Here is a 24,133-nt window from a genome sequence, read left to right on the forward strand (position 1 = left end):
TTCTTTCTCGGTATGCCGTCCGACTAATTAAAGCTTAAACAAGACACAATTTTATTAACAAAAGTTAGTTTATAACTTGTATAAAAATAAGACCCAAAGGCATACATCCATAAATGGACCATACCAAAATCACAACTAATTCGTTACTAAGGTGGGTTTTGAGCTATATGAAAATTGTTCCTGTTACATCTATCGGTGACTTCTACAGAATCTGTTTTTTATTTATTAATTGAAAAACAACAGCTTTTTTTTAACAAAAGTAAACAGCGAAGCTATGATTTGGGCAGAGCAAAAAAAGAAAAACATTACTAGAAACTAAAAGGAGCAATGAAATAAAAGTTAAAAGAGATAGATATCAGACTTGTAAGAAACAGATATCAGATTAAAAAGAAATGGATATCAGACTACTAAAAATTAAACTGAGATTCAACTTAACTCAAAACGAACATAAATTACTAGATATATGAACTTGGATGTCATCTTCCTTGTACCCCAAATATAGTTAAAAAACAGATATTAAAGTAAAAAGAAACAGATATCAGATATAATATAAAAAATATAAATGCAAAACACACCATTTTTTTTCAATTACTATCGATGGGTTGCCAATTCACCAGCACCTGGTGTATATTACTTGTTACGGCACACGTAGCCCATTTCGACAGTATCGTGCCTCTTGAGGTCACATGTGACACATTTTACGCCATACCTGGTGTGTGCCAACTGGTGCGTATGATTTTTGAAGGTGGATGCCTCTTGATTCAAGGACGTACCCAGAGAGGGGCTTCACTCCCCTCCCAAAGACCCTAAAGTTTCTGAACACTTTTTACTCAAGCCATTAAATAAAAGGTGCTGTTTTATTATTAGATCCCCCGGAATAAGTGCACGTGTACGTGCCTGCCTCAACTGTCATAGCTGAAAACAAATGACCGTGGATTGTCGGTTTAATATATATATATATATATATATATATATATATATATATATATATATATATATATATATATATATATATATATATATATATATATATATATATATATATATATATATATATATACTGATATTCATTCCTTAAAGTCTTAATATTTTTGATTTATTAAAGTTAAAGAAGTAAAAATATTTAATATGTGTTTTGTTTTCAGTAAAGTGTAGATTATGTTCTGGTCTTGAGATGCCATGGGGGTTGTCAGCCCTATTCATGTTAATTTCTGCTCGTTTTGAGTTTGACTCAGTTATTTATGGTAATTCCTGTCCATTTTGGGTTCCATTTATTTATTGATGGTGATCTGGGGTAGTACTACGCTTGGAAGATTATTTGACTTTATTTCTGCTCATTTTCAATTTAATGGAGCTCTTTACTTTTCTTGGAAAAACTTATTTGACAGAAAAAGTTATAAATACCTGTTCGTTCTTATTGGCATAGTCTTTGACATGGAAAACGAAAATAATATTTTATATCTTTTGCGGTTTTTTTTCTATAAGATTCCATAGTTTGGCTTGCCATTTTTATGCAGGAGAACTATTTCAACAATTTTTAACAGCATACACCCTGTTGAAAACCAGAGCAATAGTTTTAGGGGTAGTAATTGTCGTAGTAGTAGAATTAGCAGTAGTGGTAGTTTTAATAGTAATAGTAGCGTGCAAATATTGCCTTTTCGGTCAATTGAACATCTTCTTTATCATTTCCTGAAAATCCTAAATTAATGTATTCAGTCATTCTTGAGTTACACCCTTTTGAGAGCCCGTATGCACATAACGTGTTTGGATTTAGTTCTCTCTCCTTAACTTCCTCTGAAAGTCGTACCTGAATGCCCTTCGTCGTTTTGGAAAATTAAGGTTAAACTTGCCCACCTTTCTCAATAACATATACTCTATGTAAACAATGAACACATTGCGTAACTTTCAGCTTTTGACCTGAGGGCTCGGGGGGGGGGGGCTTGACGTCCCCAAAGGCATAATTACTGGACCTTTCAACAATGCTGAACAAATTATCTGTCTCATAATTTTGATTGGATGTGTTTTGGGAAACGATGGGTGTGGAGGTAGGTTGCCCTCCAATCACTTTTGACTCTTAAAATTGCATTTAAACTTTCATTTTATAGTCGAGTGAGCCCCTTTAAAAGTTTCTACTACAACTCCTTCCATACGACGTGCCTTGGTTAGAAAAAGAATAAACAAATAACACATTATGCCCGCATCGCTCTTTACTTAGGCAGCGCCATTGCGCCAAAGGCGGATCTAGAGCAAAATCTGGGGGGGGGGTCTAATTTGACAAGGGCGCCAACAATGATCAAAATGACAAATTTATTTAAAAAAGAGATAAAACAGGGAAAAAATGTGGAATGAGGACGGCAGAAAAATCCTGGGGGAGGGGCCCCCACGCCCCCATGGGTCTGTCAGTGTATTGCGCTGCCTATGAAAATATATTGCATATTTGCGGATAAAAGATATTGAACTAACAGAAAAAATATGTTATTAGTTCTATACTTGGGGCTATCAGGGCAGAGGCACCATTTGGACCAAATCTCGGGGTGGGCATAAACTCCATCTTGGGCCCCCCGACTCACTTCGTGTCGCGTAATCATCTAGGAAATGTGCATTTGACAGAACTCGAGAATTTTATTATGTATCTTACCTACTTTCAAAGTTTACAATAATTAATAGCAAATAGCGTAATTACCCCAAGGGTCGACAAGTAATTACGCTCTTTGGTTAATAGGCGTGCAGTAATTTCAAATTAATTGGACAGAATGGATTATGTTGGACATAATGGATTATTATGGCCGGCAAAGGGCCCTTTGTGGTGGAAGCTTGGGCCCCCCTGGAAAATCTGGGGTGGGAATTTGCCCACCCTTGACCCCCCCCAAATGGCGCCTCTGTATCAGGGGATGGAGTGCATTCTCAAGGCAACGAATGTTATACTAAACAAGGAGCATAAAATAAGGAATCTATTGGTGCTAGTTTTATTTTACTAAGATGTTTCCTTCACAAGAGTAATACTTTTAGACTGTTACCTTTGCCTGTTTCCATCACTTTTGATCAGGGGCGTAGCTCCAGCATTTTCGTTGGGGGAAAAAAGGGGTCCATATCCGGATAGTCAAGGGGCATGGGCTATATATCAATTTTTCTCTAAATTATCTAGGGGCAATAATTTGCCCCCGTGACCCCCCGAAACGACTTCCCTACCTTTGACCCCACATATAAGTTGTCTCAATATAGCTCTGAAAGGTATAGCAACCTTCGACAGTCTGGAAAAGATGAATTTCATAAAAGATTAAATATCTACCTGCTATCACTCGTAATCCAATCTTATCAAAATGTACTGCTAATCCGAAGCCTAATCCACCATCACAGCCTGTCACTAGTATTGTCCGGTTTAAAGTGTCAACCTTCGATCTGTAGGCTAAATGTTTACCAAGAAAGTAAAAAATCGCACCAAGAATGCAGAGTAGAATGAATATTTGAATTGTACATAATGCTAAAATATCTCCATCCATTCTTATTTTTCGACTGTCTCAGCCCATTTCTGATTCCTATTTCCTAAAAGAAATATTTTTCATGGCATCAATTATTCTACTAATATGTAATAAATATAACCATGTTCCTCTCCTGGGAATAAAGAATTCATTTGGGCTTAAAGCTTAAGTATAATTTGATGGTGAATGGCGTTGGTGAACACTAGTTTTTGTTTTTATCTTCATTAGGGATATTCTTTGTGGGGCAGAGGGAAATAGAAGTTCATGTAGTCAAACAGTTTGTGGTAACGAACTGCAAATTAGGAGCGAGTCGGCCTAATAGTAACCGAAACTCTAAAAATTTAGATTTTGATACCAATAGACACATCCGAAAAATCGAGATATTATGCTGATTCCAAATATATAAGTTTCATTAAGTTCAGTGTTACAAATCAAAGGTTACGAACTTGAGAAAATTTGCCTGATTTTAGAAAGAGGGGGAACAAAAGAGGGCAATTTAATAGCAAAACTGCAATTGCGCTCCCAAAAAGATGGTGATGGATAACATTAAAATCGAAACTAAAATTTCTAGTGCCCTTTTTAAGTGACCGAAAATATAGGAAGGCAACTAGACCCATCCCACGCCTTCTTTTCCCCCAAAGCCACCCGATCAAAATTTTGGACGGCCATTTGTTTCAGCATACTTGAAAGGTTCAATAACTATGCCCTTAGGGATAACATGAACCCCCTCCTCCAATGGTCCTGGGAAAAGGACTGTAAGTTGTAAAATCTGCCTATATTGTTTACTTATAATATTTATTATTTGAATGTATGCATGCCTTATAGCTTAGTGGTTGACCTTTCGACTGCGGATCGAGAGGTCACCGGTTCCTACCCGGTTGTCAAGAAAATTACTGGCTAAATCATCCCTTTCTAGAGCAAACTACACAGTTATGCATAACACGTTTTAAGAAGCTTAAATTTTCAAATAGCGCCACCTAGTTTTTGGACAAGACGGGTTCACAGTTTAAAAATTAACCCCCTCCCTGTATCTAAGTTAAGTACCTTAAGCATCCTATTGACCTTTAACCCTCGTTATGACCCACCAACTTGAACATAGCTCTAACTTTAAAAGCTTTGGTTCGTCTGAGCCTGGTGAAAAAAATTTAAGAATAATAAAAATTCTCGTAAAGAAAAGGGCAAGTGAAAAAGAAAGTAAAAGAGAAAAATAACATGAATGTTTCAATTCGTAAAACCTGGGATCTTCGGCGCAGAACGAAAAAAAAATGTATAGAAGCCAAAAAGTGCAACACGGAAAAAAAAGAATAGAAGCTACAAGCCAGGAAACTAAAAAATAGCAAAAGCAACAAATGTAAAAACAAATACAAAATAGACATTTCAAACGCATCCGAGTAAGAACAGGAGTTACTTGTTGTAACTATTGTGTACGTTTTTATGGCACTTGGTATTAACCAAGTGACATATAGCAATCGCCAATTCTGTCGGTCTGTCTGTCTGTCGGTCCCGGTTTTGCTACTTTAGGCACTTCCAGGTAAGCTAGGACGATGAAATTTGTCAAGCGTATCAGGGACCACACCAGATTAAATTAGAAATAGTCATTTTCCCGATTTGACCATCTGGGGGGGGAGTGGGGAGCCGGTTAATTCGCAAAAAATAGAAAAAATGAAGTATTTTTAACTTATGAGCGGGTGATTGGATCTTAATGAAATTTGATGTTTGGATTGATATTGTATCTCAGAGCTCTTATTTTAAATCCCGACCGGATCTGATGACATTGGGGGGAGTTGGAGGGGGAAACCTAAAGTCCCGGTTTCGCTACTTTAGACACTTCCAGGTAAGCTAGGACGATGAAATTCGGCAAGCGTATCAGGGACCGGATCAGATTAAATTAGAAATAGTCATTTTCCCGATTTGACCATCTGGGGGGGAGTGAGGGGCCGGTTAATTCGGAAAAAATAGAGAAAAATGAAGTATTTTTAACTTATGAGCGGGTGATTGGATCTCAATGAAATTTAATGTTTGGAATGATATTGTGTCTCAGAGCTCTTATTTAAAATCCCGACCGGATCTGATGACATTGGGGGGAGTTGGAGGGGGAAACCTAAAATCTTGGAAAACACTTAGAGTGGAAGGATCGGGATGAAACTTAACGGGAAAATAAGCGCAAGTCCCAGATACATGATTGACATAATCGGAACTGATTCGCTCTCTTTGCGGTAGTTGGGGGGGGGGGGGGGGTAAAAATGAGGTATTTTCAACTTACGAACGGGTGATCGGATCTCAATGAGATTTAATATTTAGAAGGATATGGTCTCTTAGAGCTCTTATTTTAAATCTCGACCGGATCTGGTGACGGGGGCGGGGAGTTGGGAGGGGGAAACCTAAATCTTGGAAACACTTAGAGTGGAGGGATCGGGATGAAACATGGTGGGAAAAATAAACACAAGTCCTAGATAGATGATTGACATAACCAGAACAGATCCGCTCTCTTTGGGGTAGTTGGGGGGGGGGTTAATTCTGAAAAATTAGAAAAAATGAGGTATTTTTAACTTACGAACGGGTGATTGGATCTCCATGAAATTTGATATTTAGAAGGATATCGTGTCTCAAAGCTCTTATTTTAAATCCTGACCGGATCTGGTGACATTGGGGGAAGTTTGGGTTGGGGAAACCTAAAATGATGGAAAACGCTTAGATTGGAGGGATTGGGATGAAACTTGGTTGGAAAAATAAGCAGAAGTCTTGCATACGTGATTTCAATAATTGGAACGGATCCGCTGAATTGGGGGGGGGGGGAATTCTGAAAAATAAGAAAAAATGACGTATTTTTAACTTACGAAGGAGTGAGCGGATCTTCACGAAACTTCATATTTAGAAGGACCTCGTAACTAGAAACCTGTCTAAGATACGTGACTGACATAACTGGACCGGATCTACTCTCTTTGGTGGAATTGGACGGGGTAATTTAGAATATTGAGGTATTTGTAACTTACGAAAGGGTGACCAGATCTTAATGAAATTTGATATTTAGAAGGATCTTGTGCTTTAAAGTTCTAATTTCAAATTTCGACCAGATCCTGTGACATTCGGGGGAGTTGGAAGGGGAAACCGGAATTCTTGGAAAACATGAAAATTGGGGTGTTTTTATCTTACGAATAGATGATCGGATCGTAATGAAATATGATTTTTTTGAAGGAATTCATGTCTCAGAGCTCTTATTTCAAATCCCGACCAGATCTTTTGACATTGGGGGGAGTTGGAGGGGGAAATCTTGGAAAAACACTTGGAGTGGAGGAATCGGGATGAAGCTTGGTGGATAGAATAAACAAATGTTCTTGATACGTGATTGACAGAATCGTGCTGGATTCGTTCTCTTTGGGGGAGTTGGGGGTAGGGGTTCAGTGATTTGGCGAGTTCGGTGCTTCTGGACGTGCTAGAGCGATGAAAATTGGTAGGCGTGTCAGGGAGCTGCACAATTTAACTTTATAAAGTCGTTTTCCCAGATTCGACCATCTGGGGGACAAAAGGCAGAGGAAAAATTAGAAAAAAATAGGTATTTATAACTTACGAGTGGGTGATCGGATCTTAATGAATTTTGATATTTAGAAGGACTTTGTGACTCAGAGCTCTTATTTTAAATCTTGACCGGCATTAAGCTTCTTATTTTCCTTTTTAAATCAATTTATTGATTCATAGAATTTTGTTAGAGCTCACACCATATGATCTCTTGGCTCTTAGCTCTTCTCGCCTCGTCACAAGTGCCATATGAGCTCTTAGCTATTGTTTTTTATTTCAATTACTTTATTTTTCCAGCTTTTAATTTTTCTTCTTGTTTTCCCTTTTGTTCTTTAAATAGTTCTATTGTCTTGCTTCCAACCACGCCGACAATATTTTTGTTTGACACAGACGAATATTTCACGCTTTTTTCTCTTTTCTTGTCTTTTTAACGAGCCTTCATATCTGTTTCTTTGCTAGAATTAAATAAAAACAATATTTTTTGACAAAAGTAAAGAGGAAAAAAACCTAACAGAAATTATGATAAACAATGAACTAAAAGTTAAAAGAGACAGATATTAGACTTAAAATAAACCAATAATGAACTTACAATGTGCTAAAAATAAAGCTGATATTCAACTCAGGGTAAAACCGAATATAAGGTTTTCTGGCCATGTAAATTGACTGGCATTTATTTATTCAAGTATATATCAGACTATTATGGTTTTAGAGCTTTTTTTTTACACTATAAACTACATTGAGCCACAAAATTTACACTTTCATTAATAGTTTTATAGAATTTTTTTCAAATAAAAGTAAAAACACATTAAAACTTACATGGGTAGACACTGGCCCTAAATAAATTTTCATTAATGATAAATTATATCATGCTGCACTTCGTGGGGGGAGGCTGAGTAGGTAGTAGCTCATAAAATTTGGTAATTTTTGCCCCTTTAAAGTCTTTATGGCTGTTATGATGTCTGAATCTGAGTGTTTGTGTAGCTCATGAAATTTGGTAATTTTCACCCCTTTAAAGTCTTTATGACCTTTTTGATGTCTGAATCTGTGTGTTTGTGTAGCCCATAAAATTTGGTAATTTTTGCCCCTTTAAAGTCTTTATGGCTGTTTTGATGTCTAAATCTGTGTAGCTCATAAAATTTGGTAATTTTTGCCCCTTTAAAGTCTTTATGGCTGTTTTGATGTCTAAATCTGTGTAGCTCATAAAATTTGGTAATTTTTGCCCCTTTAAAGTCTTTATGGCTGTTTTGATGTCTGAATCTGCGTGTTCGTGTAGCTCATAAAATTTGGTAATTTTTGCCCCTTTAAATTCTTTATGGCTGTTTTGATTCATATAAAAGTTCTTTTTCTTTTACACAATTAAATATCTAGGATTAAACCGAAGACAAAAATGAGAGATTACTGTATTAATACCTGCATCAAAAAGCGAATATTAATTCTATTGGTTTATTTTCGAGACGCATTTTTACCAGGCAATCACATTATTCTTTATTGCTGGAGAGAAAAAAAAGAAGAAGAAGAAAAAAAAAACAATTCCACCTTTATAAAACTGAATTAACTAATGCTGGATACAAACCTATACAGACAAGTAAATGCTATTTATGGAGAGACAGATAACATCGCATTTTAAAATCTGATTTGTCCTTTTGCAGAAATATTAAGCCAATTAAAAGAAGAAACAGTTTTGACCCACGGCCTTTTTTGTAAGTAGACGCTGTGTTTTTTAGTGATTAAACCGGGTAAAGGCTAAGTGGTATACCGCCAGGTCATCCCTCATGCAAGAGTACCGTCCCGGTGCCAAAGAAATGCAGAAATATGCAATTTGATTCGCCATTCAAATTCATTCCAAACATAATAATCACTACCACATCACTACTGCATCATTGCAAGAAAAAAAAAAAAAAAAAAAACAACAACAACATGAAACTTGTTGGATGGTATTGGGTCGTATCCAGGTATAACCGGGGCGGAGGAAACTGGGTTCCCATTACATCTGCAGCGATTGCTATGTTTGGTGAATCGAATAGTTTACTCGATTCAATTATTTGATAGTATATATATACATATTTAAGCTAGCGAAATAATCAGTTCTCCGAAAAATTCACCAAAACTTATCTTTACGTATTTTTCACACGTATTTTCATTTTACGTATTTATCTTTACGTATTATTAAACGTTGCAGTCCGAATTAGAATAGGCTAATTGAATGGTCTAATAAGCAACCTGCAAGTAAATTTCGGCTTATTTTTGATTTCTGACAATATAATGATTTATACTTTTATAATTTCGCAAGGGAATACATGCGAGGTCACATCGTGCATTCTAAATAACAGAGGCGTCAATAGATTTTTTTTTTTTTTTTTTGATGGGAGGTGACGGATTAACCGACTAGTTGGTAATTTCTACCAACTATTTTTTTTCTTTTATTGTACGCAGTTTTCTTTCGCTATCACGAGTATGATGTCCTATTGTTGCCTGTAGGCAGAATTGTAGCATTTACCGACAAAGGGCAATATTACAACATTAATTTTGTAATATTTAATTAATTTGTCATTAAATTAATTTTTTTGTTGCAACATTACAACGTTACAGTGGCGTTTTACGATGTGACTTTAACTCTTCTTTCTTCACTGACTGGTCAAATCAACTGGGGAGCGTGATCTCACCCACCCGGAGGTGACTAAAGCTCTACTGGAGGGGGTCTCAAAAGTAGATACAGAAAAATATGTACATAACAAAAACCCAATTCCTTATTCTTGACTTTCATTAGGTTCCAAAAGGGGAGGTTGGAAGGCATAATTGCAAAAGAAAAATCAAACGAAGATAGGATTTTCTTATATATCTACTCATATGTCAAGGAATATCCCCCTCCAAGAGCATTGAATTCTTTGCATGAACTGATTTTTTGGTGCTAATTTAGAATTAGACCTCTTCAGAAGGAAATATGTTAAAAACACAATTCTTATTTCATAACATACAGAAGAGTAATAGTTAACACACATTCAAGGAGTTTAAACTTTCATTTACATTTTATTAACTTTTTGAAAAAAAAATCATTAATTTTCTCACCTTTTAATATAGCGTGCCTTCGGACTTAAACAATTCGCTTAAAAATAACTGTCGTATTGTATTGATATCATACAAAGAAAATAAATAAATAAGCAAAAAAGAACAAACAAAATAACAAAATACTGATAAATAAAAATTAGTATTAAATTTTCATTCATCTATTAATAAATAGGTTAATAAAAATTAACCTAACTTAACAGCATAGCTTGCCAACAAACCAACATAACTTAAATTAAGGCCCGACTTGTATCTATAATATCTATAATAAGGCCCGACTATCTATAAATTAAGGCCCGGCTTGTCGCCCAGAATTAATAAACAAAACTGCTTTTCTGCAAGAACTATTCTAATCCAAGGGCACACTATTTAAAAAAAAATAATATGAATATATTTTTTTTTCATAAAAGGGGATAAAAAGTGAACAAAAAAGGAAACGCATTAAATGTGTTAACTACCATTTTTCTGCATATTACGAAGTGGAAATTCTTTTCTTACCATCCTTGCTTCTGAGGAGGCTAATTGTAAATAGTTCCTATTTTGTACAGATAATTGCAACTTTGGCGTATTCCCAATTAACAAAATGGTGCATTCGGGGCATGATCCCTTTTAAGGTTGCACTGCCTAATATTAATCATCTGGTAACACTGTTTCTCATGTGGCTAACGGCTGACAGCAAAGAATGCATGCTAGCGACATTCATAAAAAAGGGCCAAATTCTTAAAGATGGTAAAATTTTCCTAGCATTTTGTTTAAGAAAAAGATGGCACAAACTGTGCAGCACTTTAAGGGATTTCCTGTGCAGATTTCGAATCTGCACAGGAAAAACGTTTTCTTGTTAAAACCGTAATTGAGTCAAAATTTATTTCTAATCTTCCAAAACGTCTGCTGCCACAAAAATAAAATACCTTGCCCCCGAAGCAAGAATAAGGAAAAATTTTATAGATGTGGGTTTATACACTCACTTGCTATGAAATTCACTTCTTTTACATAAAAAGCATAGGTCTGTCTCACTTTTTCCCCGCGGGTGATCGTCTCACCTCCAAGGGGCCCAATGTCCCCTCCCCCAACTTTGGACCCCCCTTAACTTTTTTAAACTTCATTTAAAAAAAAATTAATGTTTTAAAATGACATACAATATACTTATAAAAAAATGTACTTATTTTTTTTGCTATATATAAAAAAAAACAAAAAAAAATCGCGTGTGATATCATAGAAATAATAAAAAATGAAGATGATAAATATGTTAATCGTGAATGATCCTATTAGAAAAATAACGCTTGTAGGGACATTTTTCTTCTTTTTTGATTTTGAATCTTTTGGATTCAGAATTTTAGACTATTAGCAGCTGGCTCTGTCAAGTGATTTTTTTTTTTTGGAAGGGTGCCATACGATAATAGGTTGGGATAATGATACAAATTTTAGCCAAGTATTTCCAAATCTTGTGTGGTATTATCAAAATATTCCCTGGTATTATCAAAACATTTTGGAATACATTATCAAAATCTTGCCTGGTATCAATGAGTCTTATATATTTGGAATATCCGTAAAATCTGATTCTTATGATGTATGCGTTAATGTCATAACTTTTATTTTAGGTTTGGTTGCTAATAGCACTAGTGGCGCATTACTTACTGTTCATTCCTATGAAGTGTTTGATTGCGGAAGGAAAAGGAGAGTGATAATGAATATATTCATCTGCTCGTCAGCTTTACGTATGAGGGGTGGGTGTATCCTCCCAAACGTTTACAGACAGTCGTTAAATAAAATGAGTCAGTAAAAGAGTGGCGCGAGCCCATTTAGGTAAATGAGATGATTGAAACATATGTCGCAAAACCAAACAGTTCGCGGTAACGAACTTTAAATTAGGAACGACGCGTCTCAATAGTAACCGAAACTATAAATCACCGGATTCTGATATCAATAGATGTAGGCCTATCTAAAGAATCGTCTTATTGTAATGATTCCAAATACACTGGATTCATTAAGTTTATTATCACACTTCAAAGGTTACGAGACTGAGAAAATTCTTCATATTTTAGAAAAAGGGAAGAAACACTCCCTAAAAGTTAAATGACCTGAATGAAAATTACATCATCAGATTCAGCGTATCCGAGAACCCTACTGCAGAGGTTTCAAGCTCCTGTCTACAAAATATGGAATTTCACATTTTTTGCCACAAGAAAGATCACGGATGAGTGTTTATTTATATGTTATTTCTCCCTAGGGGTAATCGTATCGAACCAATTGTCCTAGAATATCGAGAGAGGACTCTTTCGACCAGAAATTAAAAGTTCTAGCGCCCTTCCAAGTGATCTAAAAATTTGGCGGTCTAATAGCACTCCTTCCTACGCCCCTTTTTTCCCAAGAAGCGCCCGATCAGAATTTTGAGACAGCCGTTTTGTTCAACACAGTTGAAAGGTCCAAAAACTATGCCTTTGGAGTTAACATGATCCCCCAAAGCTCCTGGGGACAGGTTCTTAATTTACAAAATTTGCCTATTGTTTACATATAGTATTTGTTATTGGGAAGAATACAGATATTTTTTGGGGAGGGAGTAGGGGATTTTGTGCTTGGGGTTGGTTTCTATCTGGATAATTTCTCGTGGGAAGGGAAATTTCCAGGAGGGGGAGCTTTATAAAGGAAACTTTATACTAGAGGGATTGTACCGGATTCCTACATGAATTTCTTTTTATTTGTTTTACTTTCTCTTTGTTAACTCAATTTTGCATGTGTAGATGTTCCGGGGTAATTGCTATCGAGAAATTTTCAGCGGGTTCGGATTTCCTAAGAAAAAATCCACGGAAGGGGGAATTTCCAGAGTGATAGTAAAACGATTAGAAATTAAAATGTTTTTCAAATGAAAGTATGCTAAGGAGAATTTTTCAGGCTGAATCGTCCGCAAAAAAAATTTACGAAGAGGGATTTTTAGTGAGAATGAAATAGCCCGGAGGGAATTTTACAGGGAGGGGGTGTATTTTAAGTGGGAGGAGCTTTGAACGAAAGATTTTTCATAGAGGGTGAGCCAGATTTACCGGTATTGTCCGAAAAACAATCGGAAATTCAATAAAAAAACAAGTCTTTTCAACTGAAAGTAAGGAGCAACGTTAAAACCAAAAAAGAACAGATAACTTTCAATTTTTCTTCTAATGAACATGTTTAATTATCCAGAGAGAATATGGGTGGGAATTATCCGAGGGGATTTTCTCCGGAGGGGAGCTTTCCGCGGTGAATTTTCCGGGGATAGAATTTTCTGGGGGATACAGCGGCGGGGATACACCTAGACTTGTGAAACCCGTGCAAACTGGGATGAGGAAATTACACAAGACAAGATAAGACCTTTTATTGACCGAACTACATAATAAACAATTTTCTAAACTGGACGACGGGGAGCAGGGCTCGATGTGTCGGCCATAAAATAGAGGTAAGAAAATGCTGAAAAACCTAAGAAGAATATTAATATCAACTTGTTCCAAGCGAAGAAGTAGTTGTAAGGACTACTTTCCGGATATTCCTTCAAATAATAAATAGATTAGAGCTTCTTTTAAAGTCAAAATTGAAAAGGAAGAAATGCTTGATCTCAGTGAAAAAGAAGAAAATCGAAACAGATGGATGTCGAACCTAGTTTGAAAATAAAATTAAAATGATCACCTCTGAATTTCAATTTTCATAAATATAACTTTTAATTGGTTCTATTGCAACTGAATAATCGGGTAACTGAACCCCCTTGCAACTGAAGCCCCGTGCAACGGAACTACTGTGCAACTAAACCACCGTGTATCTGAACCCTCATGGAGCTGAGCCCTAATGCAAATGAACCCAATTTCACTGAACTCTCATGCAATTCAACCCCCATGCAAACTCAACCCCATTTAACTGAAACCCAATGTAACTGAGCCACTGTGCAAGTGAACCCCCTTACAACTGAGTTCCCGTATAACTGAACCCCCGTGCAACTAAACCACCGAGCAGCTAAACCCTCGTGTAACTTCACCCTCGTGCAACTGAACCACCGCACTCAGTTTCTCAGTATTCTACTAGTACGAGGCAATTTCACTGGTTAAAACACAATTTGGAATCTTTGCATGTTGGAATTGTTTGTTTTTGAAGTCATGGTATAAATGCTTGCCAAGATGATTCATAAGAAATCTCTGTTTTGTTATCATAAAAACAAAGAATACCGGATGTCACAAAGCATTTAAGCCAGACTTATTTCTCCTTTTCTATGTCTGTTAATGGGGTTCCCTTCGCCCTTTCACTGTCTACGGGTCTTGGCTTACAAACCACCCCCCTACCTAGAAAATACCCGGGTGGAAAAAACGCTCCCCCAATTAAAATACCCTCCCGTAGAAAATATCCCCTGAAACCCTCCCCCCCCCAGCAGTTGATTGGTTTCCAATCACTTTTGACTGAGAAAAGGACTATAACTCTCAATTTCTGATCGAATGAGCATCCTCTGAAGTTTCTACGACCCAGAGATGGAGGTGGAAATAGGGAAGGGGCAGTCCCCCTTCTATACAGAATAAATTCTGCTCATTCGAAATTTAGTATTGCTCTTTACTTTCATAATAACAGCGTTGGTCACAAATATTCCCAGAAATCAAGATGGATTAAATATCAATTTCACGTTTTTGATGTGTTTTTTAAAGTTTTTTAGTCCCCCTCTTCCTGAGAAAATAACCCCCCAAACGAAAGTCCTGAATACGGCCCTGGGGATTACACACCAATTTCTATTTCTATTTCCAACTGTAAGTAAGGAGCGACCTACCATCAATAGTAACCGAAACTCTAAAACACAGAATTTTGATACCAATATATATATATATATATATATATATATATATATATATATATATATATATATATATATATATATATATATATATATATATATATATATATATATATATATATATATATATATATATATATATATATATATATCAAAAGAATCGGCTTATTATGCTGATTTCAAATACATAGATTTGATTAAGTTAAGTCCTACCTATTAACGGCTACGACTATGAGAAGATTTGCCATATTTTTGAAAAAAGGGTGAATCACCCCCTAACAGTCATAGAATCTTAATGAAAATCACACCATCAGATTCAAGGTATCAGAAAACCCTACTGCAGAGGTTTCAAGCTCCTATCTACAAAAATATGGAATTTTGTATCTTTCGCCAGAAGAAAGATTACAAATGCATGTTCATTTGTTTTCTTTTTTTCATGGGTGTTCGCATCGACCCAGTGGTCCCAAAATATAGTGAGAGGGCTCATTCGAACGGAAATTAAAAGTTATAGTGCCTTTTTTAAGTGACCAAAAAAATTAGAGGGCAAATAGGCCTCCTCCCTCGCCCCTTTTTTCCCCAGAGTCGTCAGATCAAAATTTTGAGATAGCCATTTTGTTCATCATAATTGAAAGGCCCAATAACTATGCGTTTGGATATAACGTAACCCCTACAGTCCCAGGGGAAAAGTCTTTTAGCTATAGAATTTGCCCATTGTTTACGAATAGTATTTGTTATTGGGAAGCATGCATACATTTTAGGGTTGGGGGAACAAATTTTCTGGTGGGAGTTTTTCCACGGGGGGAATTCTCCACGGGGAGGGAAGTTTCCAGAGAATAAAATTGTCAGAGAAAATTTTACACTGGGAGAATTTGACAGAATTCCTATACAAAATTCTTGCTTTCTCTTTTCCGTCTCAATTTTACGCGCGGTGTTGTTAAGAGTAATTGTCCTGGGTAAATTATCACCGGGATTGATGTGTCTAGAGAATATTTTCGTGGGGAGGGTGTTTCGCCGTGGAGGCGAAAACGATCGTAGAAAACGATCAGAAATTAAATAAAAAACAAGCTTCTTCAACTGAAAGTAAGGAGCAACATTAAAACTTAAAACGAATAGAAATTATTACGCGGGTTTCGCTCTTTACGCTAAAGTTTGAATTTTATCCCAATTCTTTAAGGACGACTCCTGAAACATAAGAGTTTTTTAATTAAAACAATAAAAAGCTTGTTTAAAAGTACTAAAAAACTTTAGCGCAAAGAGTGAGCTGTTGAGCAGGAGGCAACCCTCTTCATATACGTTATAATTTCTGTTCGGTTTAAGTTTTGATGTTGGTCCTTACTTTCAGTTGAAAAAACTTGTTTTTATTTTATTTAATTTACCTGAACACTCAATGAGAGTCAGGATATTTTGGTATTAAAATACACCCTCTGAGGAATCTCCCTCCTTCGGAGATTAGTGCGGAATTAGTTCTAAGGGAACGACGAGGGAGGGTGGAGATAGAAATTGATATTGAATCCTCATGGTCGTGAAGTCTATATCCCAGAATTGACAGGGTGGAGACATAAAGTGAAAACAGACATAGAAAAGGGAGAAATAAAACTGGTTTTAATGGTTTGTGACGTCCGATTTTCTTTGTTTTTTTGTTTTTTTTTGTTTTTTTTTTTTTGACAAGAAAACAGAGCTTGTTTATGAATCCTCTTGACGGGCTTTTATATCATGAATTAAAAAAAAACAAAACAATTCCAACAAGATTAAACATGAAAAGATTCAAACTTGTGTTTTACCTAATTATATTGCATCATATTTGTAGAATGTTGAAAAACTGAGGACGGTATTTCAATTGCATGAGATTTCAGTTATACGAGAGCTCAGTTACACATGGGTTCAGTTAAATGGAGGTTCAGTTGCATGGTGGTTCAGTCGCAAGAGGGTCCAGCTAAATGGAGTTGGATTTCACGGGGTTCAGTTGCTTGGGGTTCAGTTACACGCACACTATTTTATTATGTAGTTGTTCTGGAATGTTTGTGTATGATATATTCAAGCAAATCACGAAAATTTTATTAAAAAATAAAATCTGTTTCTTAGTAAATGTTTTGTCTGATATGGTGGGTCGCAAAAACTATTGGCAAAGATGAAGCCCAGGGGTCCACTTAAAGAAGCTCCAAAAACTTTATATATTACAATTATTATTTTAGAACAGCGGATGGCAAACGCTAACATTTTACAACAACACTAAATAGTTTATTACAGTCGAAAACAAAATTGGTATCGATCGCTTAAACTGTTTAATATAAGAAAAGAAGTAGTGGAGCCAAATAAAGTCTATTCAATACAACTCTAAACTAATCACATTTGTTGACCTTTTCTAAATAAACGGCCATACACATCTTCACACCAATGAAATATAATGATCGAACAGTTCGTGGCAATGAACTGTAAGTAAGAGGTGACTCGGCCTAATGGTAACTGTAACTTTAAACAGAAGGGATTTTGATAATAATTAGTATATCAAAAGGAAAATATATAAAATTCGTTAATTTTAACATTACCAGTCAAAAGCTACGAGCCTGAGAAATATCTGATTTTTGAAAAGCAAAGTCAGGCGATCTGAAACTCACTCCATCAGATTCAGCAAATTAGAGAACCCTCCTGTAGGAGTTTCAAGCTCCTATCTACAAAAATGTGGAATTTTGTAAAAAAGAAATTTCCCAGAAGAAACATCGCGGACGCGTGTTTATTTTTTTTTATTTTTTTTTGGTGTAAGATTCTGTATATGAAGGAGCTACCCCTTATTCATCCATCGCTCTTTATGCTAAAGTTTGTTTTTTTGTCATAAGCAGTCTTCAAGAGTCTGCTCAAAAACAATTGATTTTGAATGAGAAGTACTTTTAAAGAACCTTTAAAAGTACTAAAAGTGGCTTTAGTGTAAAGAGTGAGAAATGAAGAAGGGTCAAACCCCCATATAAGGAATTATTTTTGTTTCTTTTAAGGTTTAACGTTGCTTCTTGCAAAAAGTTTCAAAAACTTGTTTATCTTTATTTAATACCAAGAAAGTAATGAATGCTTGTTCAAGGCAAAACAGAAAACGCGTTTGCAAGTCACCAAGAACCAGTGGCGTAGCCAAGAAAAGTTTTTGGAACTCAGCCCCTTGCATAGTTTTTCGGTATATAACGGCTAACACCAGTATCTCAGTTGAAAACAGGCGCGTATGCACGGCAAAGGAGGGTCCTTGGAACCAGGCCCCTGAAAGTCCCATGGCTTTAAAATTTTGCCGCAACCGTCTAGTTAATAGCCTTTTCTACGCAAAAACTATAAAACAAATTGCTTACCTCATTACCCTCGGGCGGAGAGGATCCTTAAGAGAGGAACATAATATTTTTCCATTCAACACCCTTTCAAAAAATAATGCTTGCATCAGTGGCGAAAGCCTAGCCACATTGTGGGGAGAGGTGGAGGAGTGGCCCGGAATTACAATGGCAGTAAACATTTTAATTGAAAAGAATGTTCAATTTGGCCTAAAACTCCTTTGTTATTATATTGTTTTCTTCACAGAGGGAATCGTCATGCATAATTATCATACAAATTTTGATGATTTATATTTTTTTTCTAATGTAAAAAAAAATGAACTGCAGTAAGGAGCGACCCGGCTCAATTGAATTTTGATACTAATAGATACATCAAAAGAATTTGATTTTTATGCTGATTTTAAATATATAAGTTTCATCAAATTTAGTCTTACTCATCAAAAGTTACGAGTCTGAGATAATTTGCCTTGTTTTGGAAAATAGGGGGAAACACCACCTAAAAAAACATAGGATCTTAACAAAAATCACACCGTCCCATTCAGCGTATCAAAGAACCCAAACGTAGAAGTTTCAAGCTCCTATCTACAAAAATGTGGAACTTAGTATTTTTCTTGCAAGAAGACCGATCAGGGTCGCGTGTTTATTTATTTGTTTGTTTTTTTCCCAGGGGTGATCGTATCGACCAAGTGGTCCTAGAATGTCGCGAGAGGGCTCATTATAACGGAGATTAAAAATTTTAGTGCCGTTTTTAAGTGACCAAACAAATTGGAGGGCACCTAGGCCCCCTCCCAAGCTTTTTTCCTAAAGTCAGCGGACCAAAATGTTGAGATAGTCATTTCCTTCAGCATAGTCGAAAAACATAATAACTATGTCTTAGGGGCTGACTTACTTCTCCGCGGTCCCCGCAGGCGGGGCTGCAAGTTACAAACTTTGACCAGTGTTTACATACAGTAATGGTTACTGGGAAGTGTACATATCTTTTCAGGGGGATTTTTTGGTTGGTGGGGGGGTTGAGGGGAGGAGGCTACATGGGAGGATCTTGTCTTGGAGGAATTTATCATGGGAGAAGAGAAATTACATGAAGGAGGTGCAGGATTTTCTAGCATTATTTAAAAAATAAAACAATGAAAAAATAAATATGAAAAAGTTTTTTCAACTGAAACTAAGGACCAGCATTAAAACTTAAAATGAACAGAGATTATTACGTATATGGGGGGTTCATTTCCTCCTAAATACCTCGCTCTTTACGCTAAAGCATTTTTGGTAATTTCAACTATTTATTCTACAGCCTTTGTGATTCAGGGGTCATTCTTAAAGAATTGGGAGAAAATTAAAGCTTTAATGTAAAAAGCGAGGTATTAACGAGGGGATAACCCCCTCATATACACAATAAAATATACGAATATAGAAGTTCGTTACGTAGGTTAATTTGAAAGTTACGTATATTTTTAACTAATAAAAATGTTCGTTAAAAATTAAAAATTCTAGTCAGCTTTTTAAGTAACCTAAAAATGGAGGGCAACTAGGCCTCCTCACCAGTTTTTCTCAGAATCGTCTGATCAAAACTAAGAGAAAGCCATTTAGCAAAAAAAAGAAATAGTACGCAAATTTCGTTTTAATTATTCATTTGCAGAGAGCCAAAATCAAACATGCATTAATTCTAAAACGTTCAGAAATCAAATAAATAAAAAAGCTTTTTTAACTGAAAGTAAGGAGCGACATTAAAACATGAAACGAACAGAAATTACTCAGTGTATGAAAGGGGCTGTTAAAAAACAGCCCCTTTCATACACGCCTCCTCAACGCTACGCTCTTTCCGCTAAAGTTATTTACTGTTTTATAAAGTAAAATTGAGAGAAAGAGTCAAACTTTAGCGTAAAGAACGGGGCGGTGAGAAGGGAACAGCCCCTTTCATACACGGAGTAATTTCTGTTCGTTTTAAGTTTTAATGTCGCTCCTTCCTTTCAGTTAGAAAAACTTGTTATTTTTTATTTAATCTGGAAATAGAATCAACTGTGGCGAAACAAAAACTGGAAAAACAAGTTTAGGGTAACAGAATGCATTGAAGATATACAATTTGTGCTATGTAGTTGCACTTTAGGAGGGTTGAGGGTAATGTATAGCGAGGCTGCAATGCAAAATGTGTTAACTATGATTATTCTGCATATTATGAAGTAAGAATTGTTTTCTTAAAATGTTTTCTTTTCTCCAATAAGATCTCTAGGCAAATACCTATATTTGTCAGTACGTGCCTGCGCGGTGTTTCCCGAAACGGAATTCGACCATTCCCCTACTAAACCATGAGACCTTGTACTTACAACACTGTTTCCTCGACACTTTATCCTGATCAAGTCTTTTGCAATGTCTCACTTAAAGGGCTTTTTATTACAACTACACTAGTAGCATTGATTAATATATCTCCACCAAATGGGTCATCCAGGTTAGACACTAAACCTATATAATACAACGATATTCAGATCTCAATGAATCACTTATAAGCCACATATGAAACAAAACGAAAAATGTGTATACAAGTCTGACCAGATTGCTTTACACATCATTGCTGCGCCTTAACCAAAGGTTAACCATTGCTGGCCCGAGAATTATATTACAGCAATTAGCGGTTGAAGATAGACAATCAAATGTTCGATATGACGGAATTTGAATATAGGTCATTTGCTGACCAATTGCGTGTAATAATGTTTTAACAGTAGGTGAAATAATAAATTGAGATGTAATCGTTTTTTATGTATGAGAAATATTATAATGATTTTTTTCTTTTTCTGAAATTTGGTACAAAAAAAGAGAAGGCAATAGAGATTTGATCCATAGTTTGATTTTAATAAGACTTTGCTTGATAGTGACACGAAAGGGATTGTCGCATAATGCAAGAAAGTTTATTTTCAAGTGCATATTTTCTAAGCTTCAGTGGCGTAATTTCATCGAAATCCTCGGGGGGGGGGGGGAGGTGGCAAAGTTGTAGCCAATTTTCCCAAATCAAGTGAAAATGACAGTTGTCCCTCCTGCCCAATAGTAAATAACGCCCCTGCTAAATTCATCAGCAAAAGTAAGCATACAATGCTTACATGAAGACATGATCATCAAGAAACCCAGAGTTTATTTTCACGTGCATATTTACTAAGCTTATCAGCAAGAGTAAGCATACAATTTTAAGATGCCATGATGTGGGGTGAGTACCCCCCTTCTTTTTTGACCATTTGGTTCAAATACTTATGGAAATCAGGTGCCTATAGTGTAAGTGAAACATAAAGAGAAGTAAGGAATCGTACACACTTTTGATTTTAAAATGACAGCCGAAGGGTGCTTTGATAAAGTATGTGACATTTATAAGCAGGAAAATCAAAAATGACCTCAAAACTAGCAAGAATTACCAAAAACTTATTCTTTTCAGTTTTACCAAATTTAAACCAGGCACTTCAAAATGTCTGTTATGGTGCTAGTCCTTCACCTAGTTCTACACTGGATACCTGTGATAAATTTCCAATTTAAATACCGGCAGATGGCGTAAGCAAAATAGCCACCTCATGAAACACGACAGAATTTTCATTATTTTGGTAAAGTTTAAGCTCAATGTTTTCAACTTAGCCTAAACTTTTGGCATATGTTGAACCAGGCACGCCAATTAGATGGGGGGAGGGGCAATTGACCCCGCCCCCTTCAACTTTGAAAAGTAAATTTTATTTCTGTTTCATAGCTATTTTCTGTTTTAGCTATGTGCTTTATTAAAGCAACGAGACTGGCTAACTGGTCGCTATTATTTGTCACCCCTGTGCTTCATTTTTTCACAGGTATTAAATAGGTATTAAAAATCGGAACCGTCTGTCTGAAAACCCTTTAAAGGAAACTTACAGCCCCTTGGCTTGAGTAACAAGGAAATTCCATTGGCATGAAAAACAAGGAAAGTGGCTTAAACCACGATTTTTTGTTGTTTCTTCTTTTCCGTAGCTAACTGGGTACTGGAACATCATAGAGAGCTGTCTAATGGCTTATTTTGAAGGAAATTGCTACATGTAGCGCCTTTTAAAATTAATGAAAAATCATTTTTAGAAATAACTGTAATCTTTGTTGCAGCAGAAGCTGCTACAATTCACTCAATGCTGTTCTGTTTTTTTTCTTCACTAAAAAAAACCTTGCCTCCTCCCCCTACATTTTTGTGAATCGGCGCCACTATGTGGAAGCACCAACTACTATCGTTTCCCAAGTGTTCCCTGTATTCACGTGGGAACTCACCCACAGGGCAAGAGAGGCAAATTAGGGAAAATAATTTTTACATCCTCTGGTGCAGGTGACTGACTCTGTCCTAAAGGTAGCCTATGAAAATGTAGCCTGTGGTAAAGAGAAACCGATAGGGACTTGATCCATAGTTTGACTGAAATAAGATGTTGCTGTATTGCGAAATGAAAGAGGTTGTCGAATAATAAGAAAAAAAAGTTCATTTTCACGTTCATATCTACTGAGTTTATTGCTAAAATTAGCACACATAATATCGTATGACCCTTGCCCTTTTTTGGCCATTTGGTTCGAATCCTTAAGAAAATCAGGAGCCTATTGTATAAGTGAAATATAAAGGAAAGTACAGAATTGTAAATTTGATTTTAAAATGACAGCCGAAGGGTGCTTGGAACAAGGGTAAAAGCAAGTAAAATTTATAGACAGCAAAGCAACTATAGAAAATTGTAAAAAAAAAAATATCCTTCTAAGGTGTGCCAAATTTTAACTAGATACTTCATATAAAGCCTGATATGTTGCTAGTCCTTCACCCAGTTCTAGACTGGACACCAATCGATTATATACCGAATTTCAATACCGACAGATAGCTTAAGCGGAATAGTCACCTCAGGAAAATCCTTTAAAGTGGAGGCACACGACCAAATCTTCAGTATCATAGATCAAGTTTCAGCTTATTGTTTTGAACTTGGCCTAAACTCTTGGCACTTGTAGAAGAACAAACTACTGTTGTTTTCCAGGTGCTCTCACTGCGCACTTGCGGTAGGGCAGGAACTCACCAAAATGGCAAGAGATGCAAATTTGGGAAAACAGTTTTTATATCCTCTTGCGCAAGTGACTAATTCTGTCCTAAAGGTAAAGAATTATTTACTTCTCGGACAACATTTTCTTCGACGTAGTATAGCTTCTTGTATACTCTAAAATGGCAGAATTTTAACCTTTAACACTTTTAATAAATTAAACCATTTCTGGTTTAATAGGATTGGAAATTTTTTTTTGCCTGATAATTAACAAAATATCTCAAATGTCAATACTCTGTAGTATCAAATCGATAGTACTTACTTACTTGTACTTGGGTCATGACAACGGCTGCGAGCCTTGCCTGCCATTCAATAGTTCGTCAATGATTCACCTCCATGTTTGACGGTCTAGGTTCCATTCCTGCGTAATTTCGAGCCAGTCCTTGTCCCACCATCGGCCAAATGGGTGAAATCCCCTTTGATTTCAAGGTCAGCTTTGATGCAGGCAAGCGACGTTTTGCATTGTCCCTCTGGCGTTTTATCCAGCCAGGAGATGCTGGCAATGAAGGGCTTTTTTTTTACAGTGCCTCAAGTAGTCGGCGTTGGATGTGCCCGCACCAGCGCAGACAGTGTTTCTTGATAACTGACCCGATGTCGAGGTACTGGGAGCATGATCGACGGAGGTCTGTATTGCCTGTTCTGTAGCACATTCTGATACCAAGCATCCTCCGAAGACAAGAATGGTCAAAGACTTTTAGATCTTTTACCTCCGATACTTTCAACGTCCAAGAATCGCTTTCATACAGGAGAACCGATCTGACTAGTACCTCGTAGATAGTTTTTTTTGTGGCTGGATTTGACGCTTCCGTCATAGACAACCGTTGAGCTGGGCAAACACTTTTACCACGGATGCCATTCGAGCGCGGACTTCGTTCGAGCTGCTTCCTTTGCCCTCAATCAGAAATCCTTGGTACTTGAATTCTTCCAATACCT

General features: G+C 36.3%; 1 protein-coding gene across 2 annotated transcripts in view; it reads right to left on the reverse strand.

Annotated features, from left to right (window-relative positions):
* Positions 1-23,121, reverse strand: part of LOC136027317 (17-beta-hydroxysteroid dehydrogenase type 6-like) — a 75,597-nt gene extending 52,476 nt beyond the window's left edge. The window contains exons 1-2 of one of the 2 annotated variants that reach the window (XM_065704439.1): positions 23,009-23,121; positions 3,290-3,543 (exon numbers count right to left, since the gene is read on the reverse strand). In XM_065704439.1, the coding sequence (XP_065560511.1) occupies positions 3,290-3,500 (211 nt within the window). In that variant the 5' untranslated portion in view covers positions 3,501-3,543; positions 23,009-23,121. Of the gene's footprint in view, positions 1-3,289; positions 3,544-20,470; positions 20,707-23,008 lie in introns of those variants that run through there. The other variant, XM_065704438.1, reaches the window with a different exon arrangement.
* Between the last annotated feature and the right edge of the window lie 1,012 nt (positions 23,122-24,133).

This window comes from Artemia franciscana, chromosome 5, assembly GCF_032884065.1.
Source record: "Artemia franciscana chromosome 5, ASM3288406v1, whole genome shotgun sequence".
NCBI classification, from domain to species: Eukaryota; Metazoa; Arthropoda; class Branchiopoda; order Anostraca; family Artemiidae; genus Artemia; species Artemia franciscana.